General features: G+C 32.3%; 1 protein-coding gene across 1 annotated transcript in view; it reads left to right on the top strand.

The window, feature by feature from the left end:
• The first annotated feature begins 1,636 nt into the window (after positions 1–1,636).
• The window catches only part of LOC111691485, a 20,936-nt gene continuing 2,436 nt past the window's right edge, over positions 1,637–20,136 (top strand). Inside the window, exons 1-6 of the mRNA XM_023454412.1 lie at positions 1,637–1,813; positions 13,952–14,068; positions 14,191–14,413; positions 18,721–18,982; positions 19,155–19,448; positions 19,499–19,765. Of these exons, the coding sequence (XP_023310180.1) occupies positions 1,637–1,813; positions 13,952–14,068; positions 14,191–14,413; positions 18,721–18,982; positions 19,155–19,448; positions 19,499–19,765 (1,340 nt within the window). The remainder of the gene's footprint in view (positions 1,814–13,951; positions 14,069–14,190; positions 14,414–18,720; positions 18,983–19,154; positions 19,449–19,498; positions 19,766–20,136) is intronic.

The raw sequence follows: 20,136 nt of genomic DNA, 5'->3' as shown, positions 1-20,136 counted from the left end.
AATGTTTTAAACGAATGGATAAAGATATCTATCTAATAATTAAAACTTACAAACTAAACTTTACACTAAAATAACAATAATAATTAAAAACTGCCTCGTTTCACAATCGAAAATAATTTGACATTAAAATACAAGTAATGTCAACGGCAAATGTTTTTTTTCCAACATTTTAAACTTGCTTGAGGAATACGGAAACCTTGAATGTTTTGTATCTCAAAAAGAAAAAGCGACACATGTATGCATTTACTAAACAATTTCGTGAAAAATTTACTCAACATGTCACTTTTTAAAAATTTTTGGTTTTTGGAGCATAAGGTGACCTCAGTAATGTAAATGTTAATAACTTGATAATTACTCATTTTATGGAAGTCTAACAAGTATACATTATTTACGTAAAAAATACTAGCAAATTCAAAAACATACGAAAAACTAATATTTGTACAGTGCCGCACAATTTAGGGGGGATAAAAGGTGAAACGACACCTATCGCACGCCACTAGAAGAAGCCAATAAATGGTTTCTGCCATATTTATGCATCCTTTAAGCTAGTAAATCTGTCTGTTGAGTTTGATAAAGAAATATTAACTAATACCGGAGCTACAGGAAAAAATAGTTTATTATTTTTAAATTTCAACGCCCTGTATCTCGAAAATGAGCCGCTTTAGGACATATGTTTATTAAGTAAACTGCACTTATTTTTGGATTTTTTACATACCATATCCATTTGTAACACCTATTCATTAACACCCTGTATACATATATACTACCCATATATAGGCCTGGTCGCCCAGTTGAAGAATGAACGCGTGGGCAAATGCGGCACAAACACAACCGCACTGAACCACCTGGCCATAAATTCAGTTGTCAACAAATGACCTAGGAGTGCAGTGCAGCAATGGTGTGATTCAGGGAATTTTAATTTATTATAGACACCCTCTATTAATCATTCATATTGCAATTGCGAAAGGGAGAAATAAGAGGGATATTTTGTTTACCAATATTATTACAACATGGCATTTTGGAGACCTTTTGAAATAGAACAAAAGGAAATTTACCATCAATATAATAAAATTGTTTGAGGACTTAAAGAATTAAAATTTGTTGTTGGACAAAGAAACATATAATAGAAATTTTCTACTGACTTTGGACCCTTCAGGAAATAGTTATATTCAATTTATATTTAACTATCCATATTTTCAAAAGGTTCAAGAGCATAGAAGCTCTTATTCTCGTCTTCACTTGCTGAGAGATTTATCGATATTTCTGACACTTCATGTGTAAATGATTGACAAAAATGTCCTGTTAGTATCAATATCTTTTTAAGGACATGAAAATGTACGCATTATAGAATTGAATGACCCATCAAACATTTTTTTATAGTAGTTTCTTTGCTTATTGTTTTCTTCAGAGCTCTTTATCGTCTATTTTTTACCCACGACACATGTGTTTCTTTAAAATTAGAAATCGAGGATATTTATGTTATAGCGTACCTTCTTAAAATTTGTATCACAGTCTAAAAACAGGATTGGATCGACAAGTTGGACTGCTTATTTCACACAAATTATTTATTATTTGAGGTTAACAGTTGTCAATTTTGTTAGTTTCCTGTCAAAGTGAAACTTGAAAAGGCCCCAAAATGTCGGTCCTGGGCAAAGACAAGAACCGCTATGCCGCAGAGGTGAGAAATAGAGCGATGCAGAAACAGTTAGAGTTTAAAGTGACCCAACTGGAAAAGGAAAAACAAAGAGAACTGAGGATGTTCAACATCGAAAGGCAAAAATTCAAGTCGAAGTATTCCAAATCATCAAATGAGGTAAATTAGGTTTAATGGATTATATGCCAAAGTTAATTTAACTAGTACGAGGTTTGTTCAGAAAATAACCGAACTTAATTTTTTTAAGCGTTATTATTAATTTTATACATTATTGGTCCTTGTCTGCTTCAAAGTACCTCCTTCCACTTCGCGAAGCAGTTCTGCAGCAGTTTGTGACGAATTTTCTTTGACAAAACTGGCGAACTGACAAATCTAAGTGTGTGGCAGCCTTGTCATGGTGCAAGAACCATGAGTTGTTTTGCCATAACTCTGCAACAAACGACTAATGACGTCATAAATTATATTTTTTTCCAGAAACACCATTTATTAGAAAAAAGAGAGCTTTTTAACAGGAAAAAAATTGAGTTTCTTTCTGGAAAAGAATATAATTGATGACGTCATTCTGACAAATCCCAAAGATAATACTTCCGATTGAAAATGAAGCTTACCTAGTCCCATTTAACACCACGTTTTATTTAAATTTTTTGTATCCTCACAATAGGCTCATACTATCGAGTTTGAGACAGCCTGTCCTATTATAAAAAAAGTTTTGTACAGTGGGATATCTATACAATTTGAAATAGAAACGGCCTCCACTTACTCCAGATCTTTACCTAACACGAGTACCTTGATCTAAAATGTTTGTTTATTGTCCACACCTAATAACATTTACTTTTAAAAATTTAAGTTTCCAATTGATGCACCTCGTGATGAAATCATAGATTAATTAAACCAAACATAATTTTATATCATTATATAATAATACGTTACATCACTGCTGATTTAATTTATATACCTTACATTATTCGAAGATATTATTCCGTGACGAGAGGATATTGAGAAAGCTCAACATCATTAGACAACATATATAATGACATAAAATGTGACTGTTGACTGGGAATGTTGCTGTAGCGAAATGTCACATGCCTTGGTAAATTTTACTTCGGCTTCGATTATGTCTAATTAATAGAAAGTTTAGCCACACTAGCCGAGATGAGTCAGTTTATTTATTGCTGTAGGAACAGAATGCAATTCATACGTTGCGGAGATCTGTGATAATTACATATTTATTGTTATTCCAGACACAATGCAGACAGAGTCAGGATTGCATTAAGTTTCTATCAATACTCCTTAACGTGCGTTTAATATCAAAACATATGGTCCACAAGTCAACACTATAAATTTATTTTTCTCTGGATGCAAACTCTCCCATAGAATCTCCAGTAAATTTAACAAAATAATAATCAGCAGAATATCTTATGAAACTACATAGATATTCGTTGATTCTTCAAAACATTTTTATCAATACCTCCACCATACATTTAAGTAAATACAGTACCGCAAAAAACAGATATTGATAAAAAAAATGTGTACACAATAAATCCGTAAGTATGCCTGGCAACATTGCCAAAGTGTTGTTCATATGTATGTATATATGTTACATACTCTGTATTTCGTTTCTCATATACTCTGTAATTGGGCTATGCCTGTTAAGTATACTTTGTTAAATAAATAAATAAATAAATATGTTGCTAAGATATGCGTAGGAATGCGGGCCGCTACATTTGATTCTTCCTAAAATTCTGAGGCTGCTGTAGTCTATCGGCAATTCGGAAATTTAAAACCGCTGGCCTATTCCAGTAGCGATCTAGGGCGATAGCTATTTTGTCTCTGCTTATACCGAAATCTCGAATATTTGTGTTGTGTTAAAATACAATATAATATGTTCTCGATTTTCATTTTTCTTCGGTATCTTAAAAAATGCCCAAAACATAGACAGCCCAACACTGTCTCCAGACCTAGCTCCAGTAAAAGCTAATATATTTTAAACACTTTAGCAATAAATAATAAATCAATTCTATAAGCGAAAGCTATATTGTATCTATGTGAAAATTAAGAGCAAGTTATGAAGCAAACTTAAAGCCCAGACGTTTCTATCCACGTATTTTTAAAATACTGCTTTATGCTAATTTCCATTTGCATATCTACGATTTTTTCGCTACAAAAGTCTGAAATATGTATCGCGTCCGATCTAAATTGTAAAGAATTATTCCGCAATATGTTACTCTGAAATAGGATGACGTCATTGCGAGTAATTAATTGCTACCAAAAGTTCAATTTCGGTTTCGCAAAGGATTATCGCTTAATTTGCATTTGTTTGGGCGTGAAATATTCGCCATCGCTTTCGATGTTATCACGCCTGAAATAACAGAAATCACAATTAAAACATTTTTCTATTTAAAAATCCATCTGTGCGCAGATTCAAATATTTTCAGGACTGTATTTATTATTTATTGATGCAATTTTCTACAGGTGTAAAAACCAAACTACAGAACAGGATAAAAATACAAGGTTTTTATTCTACTTGTTTGGACAAAATCTTTACTGTTTCTGGCTATGAAACCCTACGACTTGTTTCTAATATTATTTTTTCAATGTATGACTTGAGAGATAACTTGTCCTTAAAAATACCACCAAAATAACACTACTAAAATTATAATCAAATATTATTTTCCACGATTTTCATGTTACACTTCTTAGCATTCATAGGAAGTCTATTCAATTGGTACCTACCAGTTATCAATTTGAATAAAATTATTTTGAAGACGTATATAATAGGCGATGTTCTTAATGGCTGAGAATTTTTTCAAGTCATCAGCATAGAGAAGGTAATTAATATCTAAACAATTGATTATGTCATTGATAAAATGTTGAATAGTAGGGGCCCTATAACAGATCCCTGTAGGACTCCAGAAGTGGCTAAGTGCTTTTAGAAAAAATACGTATTTCTTAATTGCGTTTGTGTGTCAAGAAACGCTTCTTGATATTTACTAACAGAGAGCAACCTACTAATCTGTACTATGTAAGCATGACTATGCAAAATCAGCTAATGATATTTTGGTAGACAACTATTCTGCTGATTCTACTGATGAATATCTTAGATGTTTACTAAATATTGCGGGACTTTAGTCTGCAGAGTAGTTGTTTCCCATAATACAATTAGTTAAAAACCATAGTAGGACGTATCTACTGTTTTCTGTATACTAAGATAAATTTGTGTCAGGAATTGTTTCAAAATATAAATATATTTATGAGATTAAGAATTAACTGTAATAAATTATATTCAGCACAAATTTCGATATTGTGCTTGCCTTAGGAAACCGTTAATCGTAAACGCAGATATTTACCAGGTTTCAGAAACATATCTACAAGTTGCGTTACCCAACTGAAAACATTACGCACTCATATTCATTTGGAAATGATTAATAACCGGCCAAACTTATTACCGCAGAGCTTTTAGCGAATAAGTTCGGAACATGTCTTGAAATGTCACCTCGTGCTCTGATAGTGTCTTTCTTACGAGTACATACGGATAAGAACTGATCGCATATGTAGATTTGGCTGATTCGTATTGGGTCACAAAGTCCACCTTGATTGCGTCGTCCTTTTGTTTGAGTCGGGCATAATACACTGGGCGTTCAAACTGCAAACTTAGGCTTAATATTTATTATCGGTCTATCGCCAAGGCTGGAATATTTGAGTCAATAGCACTAAGGCGGACGGAGCATGCATTCACTAATGCCATCTCGTGTTGGTGTGGTAAAACATTGTCCTTTATAGAAATTGTTTACCAGAAATCTGCAACCACAGATGAAATCTGTATTTCCAATTTCAATGAATAAAAATATGTTTTTTAATGTTTTTCTTGTATTTAAAAGGTTTTATTAAAAATATTTCTAAAAAAATTAATTCACTGTACCTATTTCTACCTGTAATTTATATTTCCCCCCCTCCCCTAGCCTCACCCTGTATAGATATTATACTGTGATACAATGTCATTGCAACCAAAAATATCCTAAAAAATATACTAAAATTATTGAAATGTTAATTTTAAAATGAAAAAAGATATTAAAAATGTCATAATTTATCAAAATGCATAAGATTGCACTTTGATGCAAAATATAAATAATATTCCATTGTTTGTATGTTGCTGTATTTTTTACTTCTTGTACTGAAAGTTTATCGTACTTTATAAATAAAAAAAGATTCGAAAAACATACTTCATTTGAAACTTCCCCATTTTATTGTATTATTCCAAATTGAATTACACAAATCAGCACAAGTTGAATGTAATCCATTTCTAATTTGACTAATTTGTGCATCGAAAAGTGTATTTAAATTTCCCGCCACCTATCCTCATTCTTACTCTATTGCGCTGTCGCCGTTACTCCTTCACGATAATTTATTTCTCTGTGAAATGTGCGGTTACCTACTTTTTTTCTTTCTCTGATAATTAATTATTCAGATCTATATTTTTTTCGTTTTATCATTTGCATTTTTTCACAAGTAATTCTGTTGTAAGGGTAAGCATCGTAATATTTCCCATAAGAACTTGTTAAATATTGAAATTTTTGGTATAAATTAAAAAAAAAACAAATCGATAAATAATTCGAGAATAATTCACAGAATTTGATTTCACATTGCTAAAAAATATACAGGGTGACCCATTAAGAATGGAAACACTCGCGTACAAAAGTTGTTTATGGACCAATTTGAACCGGTTTTTTTTTAAGATAGTTCTCCAAAAGCTCCATCTTGATGCAAAATTTAAAGACGAAATTTTGATTTTCAGGGCCTGCTACGAATTTTTTTTTTAAGTGAAAAATAGCAAAATTTTGTTAACGATTTTGTTTATAAAAAAATCTGACTGCACCACTGGATTTAGGAACCCCTCAAATGCATTTGTATCAATTTTTGCGAAAAAAAAGTTTGCTCTTAAAAAAGTTATGACAATATCGGCATCACCAGTGTTTGCCGTTGTCGGTGAACCTATTCTTTTATAAAAACCGAATAGAATCCAAAGGGAAACAAAATTAAATAACAAACACTGGTTTAATAATTATTAATAAGAATCATAAAAACCAGTATACATAAAATAAATTACAAGTTCGTCAAATTATTATTATTTCGTGGTTATTATGCCAAAACTTACAAATATTACCTTCTTAGACAAAAATAATTACATTTATAATTTTTTAGTCGATAATCTTCCATTACAAGAAAGAGTAAATCTACATTTTCAGTTGAATGGATGTCCAATACACAATGCGAGACAAGTCAGGGAGTGGCTTAACGAGAATTTCCCCAATCATTGGATAGTTCGAAACAGTCCATTAATTCATTATCCACCCCGATTTCCGGACCTTACCCCACTTGATTTTTTTCTGTGGGGCTTTATTAAGTCCAAATTTTATAAGACATGGCCAAATAAGGTATTGTGCACTAGAATACGGGAAGCGTGTGAGGAGATTAACGCGCATCAATTACGAAATGTTGCAAAAAAACGTTATGAAAAATGTATAGAATTAAACGGAGGATTAGTGGAAGTTACAAAAATTTACGTGATTAGTGTAAATCAATTTGACAGACTCCTTTTTCATTTTTAAAAATGTAATTTTTTAATGATTACTTTTTTTTATCAATTGTTTATATTAGAGTAATTGTTGTTTATTTTGTGTATACTGGTTTTTATGATTCTTATTAATAATTATTAAACCAGTGTTTGTTATTTAATTTTGCTTCCCTTTAAAAGAATAGGTTCACCGACAACGGCAAACACTGGTGATGCCGATATTGTCATAATTTTTTAGGGGCAAACTTTTTTTCGCAAAAATTGGTACAAATGCATTTGAGGGGTTCCTAAATCCAGTGGTGTAGTCAGATTTTTTATAAAAAAAATCGCTACCTAACAAAATTTTGCTATTTTTCAAAAAATCGTAGTAGGCCTTGAAAATCAAAATTTCGTCTTCAAATTTTGCATCAAGATAGAGCTTTTAGAGATCTATCTTTTAAAAAAAACTCGGTCCATAAACAACTTTTGTACGCGAGTGTTTCCATTCTTAATGGGTCACCCTTTATATCATTAATACGAAATTGATTGCATTTTTTCGTAGCACTAGATCCTCTTTATGTAACAAAAGCTAAAAAAATAACTATTTAAACGGATCATATTAGTTAACGCAATTTTAATCTTAACAGACTGTACAAACGCAACAAATTATTGAAATATATTTCAAAAATTGCTCTTATCGATGCTACACCTCTCGGGAGACGTTTGTTTTACAAAATGAGTCAAGGTTAATAAGGTCGTTAGCATTTTAGGCCTAGACACATCCATGGAGCCGGTTCTGAAAAGGTTTCATGTTTCGAGGTCGTCCGCCACAGCAGGAGTAGCATATTCCGTTTATTTCTTAAAAAATCATCTCGAAGCTATCGATCAACTAACTGCTATCGAAAGCGAAATGCCCTTGTGTATATTTCGCGCGATTTTATATTTAATATATTCCGATGGCAGATCTAGTGGTCCTGTTCAACTATTTTTACTTTCAACCGTCGTAATAAAGTCGATGATAACTTAAAAATGAGTTGTGATAAAAAAACACAAATGTTCGTATATACGTATAGGTTACTTAGGTCATGTGCAACGCAGTGCTGCAAACCGCATATCACTAAATCTAATATCCATTAGCGTAATTCAAAATGTTCGGTTATTTTATGAACATACCTCGTATACACGTTTTGATGCCGCTGAAAAAAATAATAATAATAAAAATAATAATAATAATAATAATAATATCTCTACTCCTCATTCTAATTACGAGAATTAGCCCATAATTCGGAGACTTGTGCGGGAGAGGAGGCGGCATATTATTATTAGGCAGGCCGCATTTGCGCCCAGGAACGACTTACGTTGGTAGGCCCTAACCATCATTCAGTGCAGGAATGAGGGAAATCTGGAAAACCTTATTAATTAGGGGGGTGGTCAATGCCAACCGTTGTCAATCTCTCACATTGACCCAAGCCAACATTCTTCCATCCTAGCATACCTGCACAGAGGGTGCCAATCCTCCGTACAAGAATAGCTAATCTACTGTCTACCGGCCGCGGGAATCGAACCCGGGCAGAATTTTCACACGATTAAAGTACTGACGCCTTAAACCATGCGGCCATCGACCGAGAACTTGTATTTGTAAGACTTTTTGATATTTAACTTTTCTATGTTTTCAACTGTTTTCAGAAAATTCGAAAAATGGACAGAGCTAGAAAATTCCTCAAGCATAAATTTCATTCATTTGTAAAATAATTTTATTATGAAGAGAAAGTAGGTACCTATATAAAAAAACGTTAAATAGAAAACAGTTTTACAAATAAAATAACAGCGACTGAAAATGAAACAAGTAATCCTATTATGAAGAAGAATGTATATAAAAAATGTTAAATAAAAAGAACAGTTTTACAACTAAAATAACAGAGACTTAATTCTAAATTATTATCGACAATGCCGCTACTGGTTACCGGCATGTCTGTCTTTAGATGACTAATCCGGCCCGTATCAAAATAGTATCTTTGTTTATCTAATTTCAGTTAAACTACTATCTAGCATCTATTAAAATAACATGGGAAGTTATGCTCAATGCAATGCGCCAACGGTATGTCATTAAATGTCTCCATTAGCGCATAATTAAAAAAGTTCAGTTATTTTTCTAACAGACCTCGTATATTGTTGCATGTTGTTCAAATGCGCCTTCCAGAGAAAAATGGAATTGTTGTTTCCTGCAGGATGTCACGTAAGTAGTTGAATGTAATATCGCAGAGATACTGACTTTTTTATTGTGCTTTAAGTTAGTCCAAATAGTAAAAAATATTTAGTTGCAAATTTAGAAAAAATGTGAAGTTTAATTAGACCAGAACACCCCGAACCAATTTTCCTCTGGGAACATTATACCGGGTGGGGCATTTATTTTGAGACGAAATAATATCTCGGTTGGACTCGATTAATTCTAAAAAAGTTTGAGACAAAAATTGTAGGGCACCAAGGGGGTCATTGAAATGTCCATATTACGACTTGCGGTCTAGACAGGAAGTGGCGAGTTTAGACCGGAAGTTGATTTTTTAAAAGGAAACACCCATTTTTTACCACGGATTTAGATTGAAAAACGAAAACAAAATTCTTTTTGTGCTTATTATTTATGCGATTTAACCCATATTTTGGCCATAAAATGGCCATAAGAAACAAAAAAAACTAGAATTTTGATACAATGACACCTTGTTGGGATCACTTTAAAAAAAAATGTTTCGTACAAAAGTTGTAGGGCGAAAAGGGGGCTATCTTGACATGACCTTGAAATAACCTTGACCTTGATTTCAAGGTCGTTTGAAGATTAAATTCAGAATTTTAAATGGGACCCTCTCTTTTGACCTTGAAAATTGGAAGAGCGGCAAGTTTTACAGTGAGATATGAACTTAATCTCAAGAGCAAGATCAGATTTCAAGGTCATTTTAAGGTCGAAAAACTGTATAATTATAACTACTTTTAGCACTACCCAGGAATAATGTTGTGGACGTAGTTGTTTTTTATTCTTTTTGGGGTGCTTGTTTTCGGTGAAATTCTTTAGATTTCTGAAGATTTTTATGATTTACTGAAGAAATTTTGAATTATATTAATAAAATTTAGAAAAAAAAAAGTTTGAACATTATTTGTTCTATTTTTTATTAGGAAGCCATTGGCGTAATCAGATTTTTTACAAATCGCACAGTTTTTCCGATATTACGTAAACATAGGTTTTTTAAATAAAACACCCTCTATTTGACCATTCCGCTGAATAGCAACTTTTTTTTACCTTTTCAGCCATATACAGGGTATTCTCAAAGTTGAGTCATTTATTTTAACAGTTGGTAGAACTCGTAAAAAAGTCGATATACCAAAAATCGTTTACAGGGTCGGAAAGTCCCCATGGTTCATCGGCAGTTACATGAGAGCGATAAAGTAAGTCATAGAAATCCGTGCGATAAAGAAAGATAGCTATAATGAAGGCGTCTAATAGTCACCGCCCATTTCGCTCTTCCACAAATAAGAAGTGGTTCTTATTTGTGAAAGGGCGAGATGGGCGGTGACTATTAGACGCCTTCATTATAACCATCTTTCTCGATCGCACGGATTTCTATGACTTTCTTTATCGCTCTCACGTAACTGCCGATGAACCATGGGAACTTTCCGACCCTGTATATAAAAGTTATGAAATAAAGCAATTATTAACAATTATTTAAAAAAAATTGAAATTTAAAAACTTTATAATACAAACCTGATTTAGTGTCATTTTCGACCACTGCGTTGTAAAAACATGAATTGTTTGAATACTACTGATACTGGATATGTCTTTTTTTTGTGGTTCCACGACTTTGAGTACGCTTTTCTATTTGACAGTGCTAAATAATTCGTACGGTGGTGCGTGGTATTATTTTTGATTTGTGGGTGTTTTGTGCAATAAAAATGGCACATGTTTATGAACAATGAACTAGTGGACATAATATTATCTTACAGGGAGTGTCAACAAAATGCAGCCGCAGCACGTCACTTGTAAGCGGAATAGAAAAATAATAATAGAAACTTTTTATTTGCCTAAATGAAGAAAAATGGGAAAAAAATATAGGTGTTTTTTCTGTGATTTATGTGATTTATTTAGTATTCGTCTGGTTTGTTTAATATTGACTGTTAATTTATTTCTGACTGATTGACGGTTTACTGAACGATTATTACTTGGTACCCTGTACAAAGGAATAACACAAATGGAAGATACAACTAAGTAAATAAAAATAAATGTTTTTAAATACGCTCCTTTTAGGACTTATTTAGTAAAAAAAATAAATATTATTTGTAAAAGACAAAGTAAAAGTTACTTTTTCTGTTGATGTCTATAAGCTCCTTTAGATTATAGTTTTACATTTTTTTTATCTTACCTCCACATCTAATTGTTTTTATATCGTAAATTTTCGAAAAAAATTTAAATGTCGGTCTTTCCTAAAAATTTAAATTTTATAAGACGTATACAAATTCCCACAAAAAAATTATAACCCACATAAAAATTTCATTAAACGACAGTGTCGCCTCTAAGAGCTATAATAAAAATGTAAATTCGTCTGCTATATAGCATCGCTCCGCAAATTTAGTTGCGACAAAAGTGGACAGCCTATAAATTCGACATTTAATATAAATTACGAAATACGCAGCATTTGTTAATTGCCATCAATTTTATTAGGCACTTTATTTCATATGTAAAAGATTTGGTTGTGACACCGACTTATAGTCCAGTTGGTAGAGGTTCGGCCTGTGTCAAACCTTAATAACCCGGAAATAATTACACAGGCCTACTTTAAATGATGAGTACAATAACAGGCTAGTTATTGTACTCATGACAAAGTATTTTATCATGAAAAGTTATTAACAATTTAGGTAGTTTTCTTTAAATAACTCAGCGGGATGACTGTACGAAAAAATGCTTAGGACATGATTTTGTCCGTAATAAAAATAGCTACAAAATGGCGGTGGTCAGATTACGAAATTTGTAATAACAAAGCCGTGAGATTGAAAAAACGGTATAAAACGTCAGTTTTTTAAAGTTGCTGTAAAAATGTCAATTATAAACAAAGTGCTAACATTTTCGAAAACTATAGTTCAATATATTACAATAATGACGCTAAAGCCGAAAATCAGGAGAGCAAAACTTTTTGTTTTATAAGGTGTTATACATTCATCGGCATCTGAAACTCGAAACTTTGCCAAATTTGTTCGAAGCTTTGCTGACATTTGAAATTTGGTACACACATAGTGTAAAAATGCTGAAACCAAAAGCAATTTGCAAAATTCAAGTATCTTCAATTTTGCAGTTTTGGTAAGGTTTTATACGTCACTAGTTTTATACGTCACCGTTTTTTTTAATTTTTGGACGTATATTTATGTATATCTATAAAATATTCCATTACGGTAGATTAACCAGCACAATTACCTACAATTTAAAAAAATATATATTTTCATCGTTTAGATCCTAAGCTACTTAACATTTTGCGCCTGTTAGCCATACTCGTACATTATCCAACATATCAACATAAAACAAAAACGTACGTGTGGGGTAAACCTTTAACTTTAAGTAAACAATTTTTTAAATTTACTGTTGCATATTTCTAATAGTATACAAACGCCGAAGAGCGGAGCTCGCGCTCGAAAATGAAAAGTTAAAAGTTTACCCCATGCACACGTACGATTTTGTTTTATGTTGATATGTTGAATAATGTATGACTACGACTAACAGGCGCAAAATGTTAAGTAGCTTAGAATCTAAACGATGAAAACTATTATTATATTTTTAATTGTAGGTTGTTAATAACTATTTTTCCTGATAAAGTACTTTGTCAGAAAATTAGCCTGTTATTGTACTCATCATTTAAAGTATTCCTGTGTAGTTATTTCCGAGTTATCAAGGAAATGTCACCAACAGTAAGTTTTCGGCCTCTGCCGACTGGACTATATAATAAATATTAAATTAGTTAACGTAAAGCATAAATATAATAAAATATCAACTACTTTAANAGTTATTAAAAAAAAAACAATTTTACAAACAGATATTCATCACCCTGTATATCAAAAATAAAGCGAAAACGGACCTATGTTTATATGAACTTTTTGTCTTAAAATCACGCACAGAATAACACCCTTCAATATTGACATCCAATTATGAGACACCCTGTATATTGAACTATAGTTTTGGAAAGTTTTATCACTTTTTGTTTATAATTGATATTTTTGCAGCAACTTTAAGAAATTGACATTTTATACCGTTTTTTTCAATCTCACGGCTTTGTTATTGCAAATTTCTTAATTGGACCACCGCCATTTTGTAGTTATTTTTATTGCGAACAAAATCATGCCCTAAGCATTTTTTCGTACAAAGTCATCCCGCTGAGTCCTTTAAATGACTAAACTACTAAAAAAAAAATTTTCACGATTCAATTGTTAATAACTATTTTTCCTGATAAAGTACTTTGTCAAAAAATTAGCCTGTTATTGTACTCATCATTTAAAGTATTCCTGTGTAGTTATTTCCGAGTTATCAAGGAAATATCACCAACAGTAAGTTTTCGGCCTCTGCCGACTGGACTATATAATAAATATTAAATTAGTTAACGTAAAGCATAAATATAAAAAAAATATCAACTACTTTAAACGTTGATAGAACTGTAATTAAAAGAAAATTTGAAGTAAACGATACACTAAAATGTCTCTGATTTTGACTAATTTTTCAGGCGCCTGAAGTTACAATGTACCAAACCCACTACCCTGGTTTCTACTACACTAGCGCAGGAGAACTAAGGAATTCCCCTACTAAAGAGGACCAATCTGCCACCGCCGTACATTTCGAAGTAAGCAGACCTCCCAGATTTTAATCCACTTGACCCCCTACTTAAGTTAATCTGTAATCAAGTCACCATTAAATTTTCCTTCTCGATTAACGAAAATCTTCATTTGCTGACATTCCTTCTAGCACATCCGCTCCTTGATCTTCACCGAAGACGAAGTCGACCTGGAAAAGATAATATGCCTCCACCTGCTATGTGTCCATAAAGCCGAAAGCTTAACACCACCTAGGAGCAAGGCGAGGTGCATGTGCAGGGAACATTCCCCCTGCGAGAGGCTGATAGAGAGGTCCAAAAAGGGGTTCACCAACTTCGAGAGGCTCTCGAAGTTGCTGCCGTTATACGCAATAGGCAAGTATTCTAGGAAAGACGGTCTTCTACCAGATGTGTCCATGACGACATAACGAAGTGGTATTCTGTTTGTTAACTAAATCGAAAATAAAACTAAAAGGATGAAAGGTGACATTTGATACACGACACACACCATAGAATATATGTAATACCATACAGGACAAGAAGGTCCGTCTAATTGTTGTCATTGCCCACAGTTTTAAAGAAAACTTAATTTTTATAGTGCTTCTTTCCATTAATGTATTTTTTTTTGTACTAAAACTTATCCTTTAAGTGGGTTTCACCCGTTGGATATTTTAAGAGTAAATAAATAAATAAATAAATATTTCGATCTACGTTTATATGAACTTTTTTTCACAAAATAACTTCGGCAACAACCCCCTAAAATATTTCGCACTTATTTACAATCATCCTGTATACCTCAAACTAACATATAAAAAGTTCAAGCACACTGACCAAAATTGCGATTTAAAGGACCATTTAATTGGACCAATAGGCCAACTTTTTTATTTGAAGTGATAGACTACCTAGTACTTCCAAATGCAATGTTGTAGGAAATAACTTTACTAAGAAAAATTTACAAATAATGCTTTCTGATGTTGCCAGATTTCTTCAGTAACTACTAAAATTATATTTCTTTAATTGGCAACACTGTATTTTTTTAACATAATTTGACAAATCTTCAAATTCTAAATAAAAAATTTTACGTTACATTTCTTTATTTTAGAACAATCAGCAAAAACAACGAAAATAATCTGCAGTTGGCAGGAATTAAAAGAAGCTACCATAGCAATAGTAGGCATTGGAAAAACAAAAATTGTGTTGTTTGAAAGGAGCCAACATTATTGTACTGTCATTGTGTTATTTGAAAGCTGTTGTATTTGAATATGTATAATAATGTTTTAATTCAGCAGCTTGTAAAACACCCTGTATTTTTTAATAGAACGTAAAAATAATTATATTAAAAATGCTTATTAATAGCTCCGCTAATGCGCTGCAGTCGATGCTATAAGAAACATTAATTATATTTCTCTAATCGTTATTCTTGATGGAAAAATTAGCAATATTTTTACAGCAGTCGTAAAAATTTTATGTTAATGTAAAAGATGGATCATCAATTACATATTTTTATCATTAAGACATTTCATTCAGAAATGGTAAATATTAAATATATTACCGTAGATTAGCTTATAGAAAACGAGAAATAAATACCTGTTGGTATTAATAGAAGGTAGAACAACTCATTTAAAACTCGTTTTTTAGTAGTTTCCTTAAAATGATAAAGCATATTTATAAAAAACGAACTGAGGTATGTTAACCCTATCTGTAATCATATTACAATTTGTTTTGACTGACTGGGCTTTTATGTTAGAAATTCCAAAGTAGCAAACGAAATACTAGGTATTTTAAAAACAGGAAGTACTAAAAATAGAGAAATTATTAGATAATATGTCTACTACAACAAGCTTTTGTTTAAACTAATTACGGACAAAACAATTTTCAAGCACTTCACTTTGTTTAAAGTTTAAGATAACTATAACGACACATTCATCATAATCTATTTTTACGCCACTTAGCACAGAGGTTGAGTGATGCAAAATCCAGAGATCTTGTAGGATCTTGTACGATTGAATTGTTTTTTTAATGCGATAAAGTTTTGTGTTAGTATTTCTCTTATAATTATAAAACTTCGGTTTAACTAAACCATTTGTTAGCTTTCTCACCTCATACCTCTTTCAATTTAAAATTGACAGTGGAGCATCGTGGTTTCCGATCAATAGAAATAAATGCCACCTCTGGGGTTCCTCAAGGATCGGTTCTCGGCCCGCTGTTATTTCTAGTCTTTATTAATGATATTGTCCGGAACTTGTATTGTGAGGCCACTCTATATGTAGATGATCTCAAAGCGTATCTGTCTGTGTCGGATATTAATGATTGTATTAAGCTTCAATCTAACCTGGACAAAATTTCTGATTGGTGCTGCAGAAATATGTATATTACCTCTGAACTTCTCGAAAGGCAATTTGATGTGCTACACGAGAAAAGATGCATCAAACGAAAAGTCTGTACAAATTAGTAAATCATGTTATTTATACTTGTATACTTATATGTTTGTTTTTTCTCTTATTCGGTTTCTTAGTTTGTAATATGATCTGCAATTCATTTGTTTCATACTTGCGTATACGTTTTTGTCTTTATTTGTATTCATCTTATATTTAAGTGTTTTTTTTTCCTTTTTTTAAATAAATCTTAAATGTTATTCCCACTCAATAATATAGTCCACTCACTGAAGGCGAAAATAAAGTAAAAGCTCCCAATTTTTTCGGATAGGTAGCATTAATTTTCCTGAAAATTTGCATACAAGCTCATCTGACCCCCCCCACTTCAAAAGTTATATTGTTTAGATGTATGCTTTTTTCTATTTGGGGGTGAAAACTACCCTTGTACGAAAATCGCAGATTACGTATTTTAAAGATTGAATTCATGTTCAAATATGTTAGATAAAGTTCCTTTCATGTTTTTTAATATAATTTATGAAATTTAATTACTTTTCAACCCTTAAAAATCCTTTAAACTAACCTAAAAAGAGTTTTTAACAGTTCAAAATATTCTTTTGGTGCATTCAGAATGTATTGCATTTCTTTTGTTATTCATTAGAAAGCATACGGCTCATTACAAAGTTGCAACCCTTAAAAACAATCCCTTATAATAAAATAAAATAATATTGAAAGCTTGAGATGTTTTAATGGTATGCATATGTTGAATTATAAACTTTTTATTGGTTTTCAAATGATCTATTGCAACTTTTCAGCCACCCAAAAAACCCTTATGGAAGACCTACCCCTCATAAAAAACCCTACGCCTTATAGAAAATTTCTTACAAATTATATGAGTATGATGATATAATTATTTTTGTTTAATTTTATTGAATTTATTCTTAATATCTTTTTATTAAATTTATATCCAATAAAAAAAATTATATACATTATAAATGGATACGTGTGTGTATGTATATTATTACAATACTTACTAAAATCATTTCACAAGTGCTCCAAAATACACAAAGATGATGATTTACCGGCACCGAAAATTTTACGGAAAAAATGCGATTAATTTTTTTACCATAACTTTTGTAATTTTAAAGTTATAAATTTACTCAAAAAAACATTTTGTAGGGAATTTAAAGCACTTTAAGTTCTGTGATTTGCAGTTTTTTTGAGCCCTTCGTTTTTCAGATTTGTAAGCTAAAAGGGCTCAGGACAGGCAGTCTTGGAGCTTAGTTTTGAGCTTCTAACGGTCATAATTCAGTCAAATTATGTCCTACAAAAATTAAAAAAAAGCAAATTGTTCAGTAAGAAGAAACCTACAATTTCTTATTCTATCATTTTTTTATAACGTTGTTAGTTTTTGAAATATTTTGAAAAAAGGCGATTTTTTAAAAAAATTGAAAAATTTTATTCTAGAGTAAATTAATTTTTTTTTTAATTTAGGCTTCTAAAATCGTTCAAATTCCCAGAATCTACTATTAATACATAAATAAAGTAAATTGCAGAATTAATACCGATTTTTTTTTTCAAAAATCAAGACAATCATTTTATTTTTATTGTAACTTCATTAGTTTTCATGTTAGCGACATCTACCACCACTCAATTTAAAGGTCTTTTCAAGAACTTTAATAGGTGTTATATAAGTTTTCCTCGAGAAACCTTTAATTTTTCCGCTACAGGACGTGACGTTGAACGTTTCAATTATAGCTATCTTCGAAATTGGCTTCTTCTGGGAGTCATAACTCGGGTTCTATACCATCTACGAAAATAAAAAAGCAATCTCTTTGCTATTTAATTACCTTCATTTTTGCTTATGATAATTTTTTTGATAAAACTTGTAGCTTTTAGGATATTCACGAAAAATGTCTCAAAACATGCATTTTTGGGCTAAAAACGAACATGTTTAGGCGCAAATAACTCAAAAAGTATTGACTGCACAAAAAATTATTATAGGACATTTTTTGCTTAGAATTCGTCTCTCTATCGAATCGTTTTAATAAAAAAAAATCCCATCCTCCAGAAGGCGTGGCATCCACCCCAAGGGTAAAAGCACACATCGGCACTATATAACTTTTGTTTCTTGGGCTATTCCCTAGCTACAGTTCAAATTTCACGTCAATCCATTCCATCCGAAGAAATTGGTAGCCAAAATGCTTCAATGACTGGACTAATAATTGGCTTAGGCTGTCGAGTGGTGTATGCTAAATAAATAAATAAATAAATACAAGTAAAGAAATAATTTTTTGTTTTGTATTAAAGACCTAACAAGGTACGAGCAATCAATGGGGGAGCAAACCAGCCCACTTATTAACGACGGAAGACTGGCTTCCAGAATCCTGATAAACGAAAAACTGATGGCGCTCATCAACACTGTCGTCACAACCCTGGAGAAGGCCAACAAGGAAAAGTTCTGGCAACTTCTAACGTTGGGCAACAGCCGATGTAAGATGCGAAGGTTGCTGGAAACCGCGCACATTGCTGAATTCGCGGATTTTCTACTCGATCATCCGCTACTACATAGGTGAGTCCATTCCAACTGGTTTGCTCCCACCACAAATTAGTTTAGGCTGTAGGCTACACCACAGCATAGAGACCCTTCCACTTATACTGCAAACACCCTGTACTGCACAAAAAAACATTCTAGGTTAAAGCCTCTTAACGTCAACACACCTGTCAAAATTCCATCATTTCAGTTGCGATGCCTTCGTACTAACTCCTCCTTTCAAGATTAAAGTCCAGTGCCTCGAGATCAAAACTAGTCAGGGCAATTTAGAACACCTCGTCAGCCACTTCCGTCAGAATATCTTACAACAGCCAACAATGCCTATGGATGAGGGTCAGAAGGAAGAGGCTGAAAAAGAGTATGAACCGCCCAAGGCAACTGCTAGTATCATACCATTGCCAAAGATAGAACAGAGAAAGTCCAGTGAGATCTCCGTCAGGTCTTCTAAAACATCTGCAAAGGTGGATTTAAAAAGGAACAGAAGGTTAGTTTCTTTTATAACCATTCATGAAGCACGGACTTATTCTTGTTTAGGTCTGTCGATGATCGACTCGTGGGGCGCCACATGAGGGTCAACTTCGTTGCTAGAAACAAGGAGGACGCCAGTAGAACCAAGAGGATCGATTACGACGTCGAGGACGACTTGATTCCAAGAAAAAGGTCCTCCACAGGCAAAATGAAAATCATTGAGCCTATAATTCCCATAAAGAACGCATCTATGCCCGCTGTTGAGGAAAATGAGTCTGATGAAGAAAAGTTCATTGAAAGCGTAGAGAGCAACAAAAGCAACAAACCGGAAAGGTAAGAAGAATTTCTAAAACATTTATATACAGTGTGTCCCACTAGTGCGGGAAAGTCCAATATCTATGTTAAAATGAGGAATATATGGATTTTTCTTTTTATTGTGTTGCCACATTTTAGTCCAAGCATCCTGTCACGGATTAATGTTAAATTTGCAGAAATTATTACCTGGACAAAAAAAATATGACCGTATAGAAAATTAAATTTTAAATTGAGTTTCTTGTTCTTTAAACTCGATCCAATATGGCGAACATGGTTAAAAAAATTCGCAAAGTTGAAAAAACGGTTTTTTTTTAAATAACTAAAAAAATATAGCACGGATTGAAAAATTTTAAATGAGAAAGTTGTAGGTTTTAAAAAGATCTATCGAC

Source organism: Anoplophora glabripennis, unplaced genomic scaffold (assembly GCF_000390285.2).
Source record: "Anoplophora glabripennis isolate ALB-LARVAE unplaced genomic scaffold, Agla_2.0 scaffold250, whole genome shotgun sequence".
Lineage (NCBI taxonomy): Eukaryota > Metazoa > Arthropoda > Insecta > Coleoptera > Cerambycidae > Anoplophora > Anoplophora glabripennis.
The sequence above is the reverse complement of the archived record's forward strand: the minus strand, read 5'-3'. Positions and strand labels throughout refer to the sequence as shown.